Source organism: Arvicanthis niloticus, chromosome 5, assembly GCF_011762505.2.
Source record: "Arvicanthis niloticus isolate mArvNil1 chromosome 5, mArvNil1.pat.X, whole genome shotgun sequence".
NCBI classification, from domain to species: domain Eukaryota; kingdom Metazoa; phylum Chordata; class Mammalia; order Rodentia; family Muridae; genus Arvicanthis; species Arvicanthis niloticus.
Window position 1 is genome coordinate 24,171,537 of NC_047662.1, and position 6,000 is coordinate 24,177,536.

The 6,000-nt window shown below is 53.9% G+C and overlaps 1 protein-coding gene across 1 annotated transcript in view; it reads right to left on the bottom strand.

Moving 5' to 3' along the window:
• Nkain1 (sodium/potassium transporting ATPase interacting 1) overlaps positions 1-5,514 on the bottom strand; it is a 39,444-nt gene extending 33,930 nt beyond the window's left edge. Inside the window, exon 1 of the mRNA XM_034503850.2 lies at positions 5,267-5,514. Coding sequence (XP_034359741.1) covers positions 5,267-5,320 — 54 coding nt within the window. The 5' untranslated portion in view covers positions 5,321-5,514. The remainder of the gene's footprint in view (positions 1-5,266) is intronic.
• Positions 5,515-6,000: the final 486 nt, after the last annotated feature.

A 6,000-nucleotide genomic window follows, 5' to 3' on the forward strand; every position in this document is an offset into this window, starting at 1 on the left:
TGTGGAGCCCAGGCCCCGAGAGCCGCCTCCCTCCATTCCCGCCATCACTACCGCTAATAACGACATCCATCAGCTGGACTGTGTTTCACGCCATTACTCTCGGCTCAGCTGGAAGCTGAGTTATTTCCCCCTCACCCACCCAGCACCTTCTGGAAAGCAAATAGCTTTCCAGGAAGGGGGCAGGGGAAGGATGATTCCAATATTTTTCTGAGTACCTACTATGTGTCTGGCACCTGGCTAAGAAAAGCCTTTCTATCATTCTGTGAGGAGACTTAGAAGCTGGGGCCCATGGAGAATGCATCAGTCCAAGGTCACACAGGGTTGGGACAAGAACTACCACAGTAGGAAGCTGTTGCTAGCACATAGTGGGGGCACTATGCTAAAGACTATGAACACCTCATTTGAGATGAGGAAACTGAACAATGGAACTGTAGATGTCGTGAGCTTTTTCCAAGAGGCAGAAGAGGGCTGGCATTCAAGTTCTGTCACTAGCTTGGTGACCCTAGGCAAACTTCCTCACCCCTGGGCACCTCAATTTCCTTATCTGGAAAAGGGGATAGTAAAACCATCCGTCCCACAGCACAGCACGGAATTACGATAATGCAAGGGGTAGAGGCAGGAAAACGGCTAGCGTTTATTGATCGTTTAACATGTACCAGGCACTCTGCCAAGCACTTTACATATGTAAGCTCATTTGCTTAAATGAGGTAATGCATACGAAGTGGTTAGCACAGGCCTCCTGAAATGGGAACCATAATGATGATGATGAAGAAACCGATGACGAGTCCCCAGGGTGAACGTCCCGGTTCATCCCCTTACCGGAAGAACAGAGCCGCTGCGAGGGCTCGGGAAGGAGGTGAGTAGGGAGGAGAAATATGTAAATGAGTGACAACCCAGGCACGAACTGCATTAATAGGGTCAGAGCGCTACAGTAATTAGAACCCAGGAAACCAAGGGTCCTGAGAGGTTCTGAGACCAGAAGGGAACTACAAAACCTTCATACCTGCCCAGGTGTCTTCTCAGACCCCAGTCAGGCAGAGCTGGGAGCCCAGGAGCCGGGCTTCAAGTTCTCTGCACCTCACAGATGGGGAAAACACAAAAACTAAACAAAACAGGAGACACAGTGGAGGGAGACGCACAGACGGGCAGAGCAGGGCTAGAATCCAGTCCTCCTGCCCCTGAGCACATGACCCCTGCAATGCTTGAGTTATAGTTCCAGCATGACAGCCCCTATAATAACCCTAAGAATCAGAAACTTGGAGGCCAGAAGACAGTTCAGCCGATACAGTGCTTGCTTGCCACAAAAGCCTAAGGACTGGATTTTAACCCTCAGCACCCACAGAAAAAAAATCTGGGGCTGGAGAGATGGCAGTTAAGAGCACTGACTGCTCTTCCAGAGGTCCTGAGTTCAATTCCCAGCACCTACAACCATTGTTAATGGGATCTGATGCCCTCTTCTGGTGTGTCTGATGACAGCTACGGTGTATTCCTATACATAAATAATTCTTTACAAAAAAAAAAAGAGAACTCTGGGTGCAGCTGTGTGTGTAACGCAGGGACAGGGGCATCTTGGAGCCTGCCAGGTTAGCAAGAGTGGGATCTAGGGTCAATGAGACCACCATGAGATGGAAAATGTGTGAGGGGCTGAGGGGCGCACTGAGATCAACAACTGGCCTTCACAGTTCTTCACAGTTCTCTTGTGTGCACACACATGTGTGAGCGTGTGCGCACACACGCAGAGGAACTGCTTATGACAGATAGCAAAGCTGTGCTTTGGAGAAGGGAAGAAGCAGATTGGTGTGATGGCACATGCCTGTAATCCCAGCACTCTGGAGGCAGAGGCAGGGGGATCTCTTGAGTTGGAGGCCAGCCTGGTCCAGGTCAGCCAGGGCTACACAGAGTAACCCTGTGTCAAACAAACAAACAAACAAACAAACAAAACAAAAAAACAAACAAACGACAGGCCAACAGGATGGTTCAAAGGTTAAGGGTGCTTGCTGTTAAGCTCAACAACTTGAGTTCGATCCCTAGGACCCAAAAAGTGGAAGAGGAGAACCGACTCCTGTAAGTTGTCCTTTGTCCTCCACATGCATGCCATGGCATTTGCACGCACACACACACACACACACACACACACACACACACACAAAATAAATTAAAATAAACAATAACAACAAACAAACAAGAAGGAGAGAGATAGAGACACTTATCCAAGATCACGTAGCCAGGAAATGACTAGGGGACAGAGGGATCTAGAACCCAGGTGGCTTTGCTCGAACTCCAGAACCTCAATTATCCCCTACCTCAATGGCACAGTCCCCATCTGCTAATGTTCCATCCCCCATGTTCTACCCTTTGCCCAAAACAAGTCTACCCCAGTTCGGAAGGGTTTGCAACTGGCTTGCTTCCTTACAACACCTAAACTCCGTCAGAAAAGGAAAACGATCCTTTCTCTTAACCGTTTTCAGCTGAGAAATATCTAACTGCTGCCTTAGTACCTCGGTCCTCTGGATAAGAAAGCTGAGCCCCCTCCTCCCCTCAGGCCAGCACACTCCCCATCCTGAGAGCACATTCTGGAAGCTGCCAGGCTGCAGGGGCTCTAGGGGGTTCGTGAGTGACATCTGGAAGGACCCTCTCTGCAATCAGCTCAGACAGGGCAACGGAGCCAAGAGACCAATTTTCAAGTTCCCCCGCCCCCCCAACCCCCCAGCACTTCCTAAATTGTCTCATGTAGCCGGCACAAGCCGCCCAAGCTTCCCAGGCAAGGCGTGGGAGATGTGGAATCCCACCCAGGTCCTGTCTAAGCTAGCTCTGTGCTGTTGGAAGAGCTGGCATCGCTTGTCTAAGAGAGCTTGGAGGCTGGGAGACTCCCCTGTTCTGCTTCCCAAGATGGGTGAGCACCTCCCTAAGGGTTCCAGTATTCCAAGGCTAGAGCTACTTAGGCTGTAGCTAAGGCAACAGAGGAGACTGGTCCCATGCCTGAATCTTAGTTCCTGGATCCCTTTGAGCAAGTTACATCACTGGGTCACAATGAAGGTTAAATGAGTTCACCCATGGGAGAGCATTCCCAAGAGGGGCTGGCACCCAGCATATTAGTGACAGCACTCGAGAGTGAGCAAGGGACAAACATCACAGGCGTAGAGAGAAGAAGACGACACTCTCCACTCTCTGAGTGCTCATTACTCACTGTATAACATACACCCTTTGTTTCTTAAGTTTAAAAAAAAAATGTAGTTTAAGCTGGGTGTAGAGATACACACCTTTAATCCCAGCACTCAGGATGCAGAGGCAGATAGAGCTCTGTGTGTTCAAAGCCGGCCTGGTCTACAGAGTGAATTTTAGGATAGCCAGGGATACATAGTGAGAGACCCTGTCTTGAAACAAAAATAAAACAAACAAACAAACAAACAAAAAATGTAGTTTAAAACTTAAGCTAGACATCCTATAATTCCAGCCAGTACTCAGGGGCTGAGGCAAGATGGCTGAAGGTTCAAGACCAGCCTGGCCTGAAGAGTTACAACAGGTCTCAAACAAGCAAGAACAATGAACACAACAAGCCAACAAAAACAGAAAGACATCCCTGGGGCTGGAGAGATGGCTCAGCAGTTAGGAACGCTCTGCTCTTGCAGAGGGTCTGAGTTTGAGTCTCAGCAACACACCACCTGTAACCCCAGCCCCAGTGGACCCAATGGCTTCTTCAGGATGCTGTGGGCACCTGCACTCACACATGCAGACACGGATGACCAAAATTTTAAAAATAAATGCCTTTTTTTTTTAATTAAATTAGAGAAATTCTCTAAAAAGTTTGAAGATTTCTTGGCATTTTATGGTCCTGAAAATAAAGAAAAAATATTTCTACTTTGAGCCCAGATCTGCCAAATAGCCGGTTCTGCGTTTAGTTTACCAATATTAATGAGGTGTCAGGCACTGTCCAGCTGCTGGGGATTTAGCAGAAACAAAATGAGCTATCTCTGCCCTTTCCGAGTTTTCATCCTACCTGGTGGTGATTAAGCCCCTCTACTGTCCTTGAGAATGACAGACCAGGTGGCCTTGTGAGGGGAAATCACCAGGATACCAATGTGGAGGGAGAGGAGGTTCTAGCCTGGCCCAAAAGGACAGCAGGAGTGGGGCTGGTGACTCAAGGAAAGGTGAGAGAACAGAGGCCACCTGCACACCCCACTCAAAGCTTCCCTACTACCCTCTTCGCCTGTGGGGAGGAGCAGGTGCAGGCCGGAAGGCAGATCCAGACCACGGGACCCACAGGAATGAGGCCCAGGCGCCCCAGGCCCTCCACAGACCTGATGCTATCAGCAGTTCCTGCACAACACTGTCTTGAGAAGAAGCAAAGCCGTGTTGGATCACAGTTCCAAGGGAGGCAGGAGACCCCTGTCTCTCCTCTATCACCCTCCCAATACATAGGCCAGGACCTCAGTTACTCTTAGCCTTCGGATTCACTCTGCTGCCCTCCAGTCAAAAGACCTCATTTCCCCCAAACTGAGGCCAGCACAGAGCCCCCCAGATGCTCCAATTCTTCCCAGGACACTCAAGTGTCCTCATCCAATGGCACCAAGGAACTCTTTACCTGACCCCACCCCACCCGCTGCTGATAGAACAGATGGCTCATGGGACGCTGGAGGACTCGGTGGCCAGACTAAAGCCACAGAGTGGGTCCGGTGCCTGCCAGGTCAGGCTTGCCCACGATAGATCAATTCCTGGTTACCCTCCTCAAGAAGGTAGCTCTCCATCCCAGGCCACCCAGTCAGGAGGGTGCTGGAAGGCAGGAAAGAAGCACAAAGGACGGCTGAGGGTTCTCAAAGAGTCTCAGGTCCCACCACCCAAACAGGAAGCAGAAATGGCCAGAGATCTAAAAACATTCCAGAGACATACACAGGAGCAGAAAGAGACTTTGTGAGAGATGCTCACAGGGGCGGAGCCCAGAGGGATGAGGTACCCACGGAACCAGGGATCAGGAGGGGAACATGCGGGCAGGGACCTCGCCGAGTGCACAGACCAGCTTCGGACACACCCCCAGCCCCAAGAGAGCCACAGTCCCGGGGCGCAGCCCCCAGCGGGAGCCCACGCACACAGTGCGAACGGACGCGTGCAGCCCGGGAGCGTTGGACCGTGCGCGCGAGCGCGGGGCTGAGGCAAGAAGCGCACACAAAGGGACAAGCCGGCCCGCGCGGGGCAGGCTCCGCCCGGCCACCCCGCACCCCGGGTGGCGCCCACGAACCGCCGCTGCCCCACCCCGCTCCGCGCGGCTCACCAGCTGCAGGCAGCAGAAGGCGACCAGCGTGCAGCGGCCGCTGCACTTGCCCATGGCTCCTCCTCGCGCCGCTCGGGGCCGCGTCGTCCCGATGGCGCCCCGGGGCGGTGGGGCCGGAGACTAGGGCCGGGTCCCCAGAGCCGGGTCCGGCCGCCCGCACCCCGAGTGCATGGTGCGCCCGGTCCGCGCGGGCTCCGCCGCGCCTCCTTTGTCTGCGGCCGGCCGTCGGCACACCTCCCGCCCGCGGCGCCGGCCAGCGCGCAGCGGCCCCGCAGGCACGGAGCGCGGCGCGGTGCAGCACTGCCCAGCTGGGGCAGCCGCCCGGGCGCTCGGCAGCCGCCGCTTCCCGGCCCACCACGTGGCTCGGCCGCCACCCCGGAGGGAGGCGAGGGAGGGGCGGAAGAGCGAGGGGGGCGGGGGAGGGGAGGGGCGTGGAGCGAAGGGGAAGAGTGCGGGTCCTGCGCGCTGGCAGCTCTGGGTCGGGTCCAGACTGCTGTTCCCTAGCTGTGTCACCTTGGGCAGATCACATTACCTCTCGGACACCCCCCCCGGGGGGGGGCTCAGGAACAAAGTAGAGAAAAAGTCCCTTGCAGGTAGTCCTTTAAACCCAGAGGTAGCCCTTAGCTTGGCCAGCTGAGGAAGTTGGAGCCACCCTGCCTGGAGAACCCTGGAGTTCCAACTTGACCCTTTATTTTCATTTGGGTTCTCAGCCCAGCTCACCAGCCTTCCTGGTT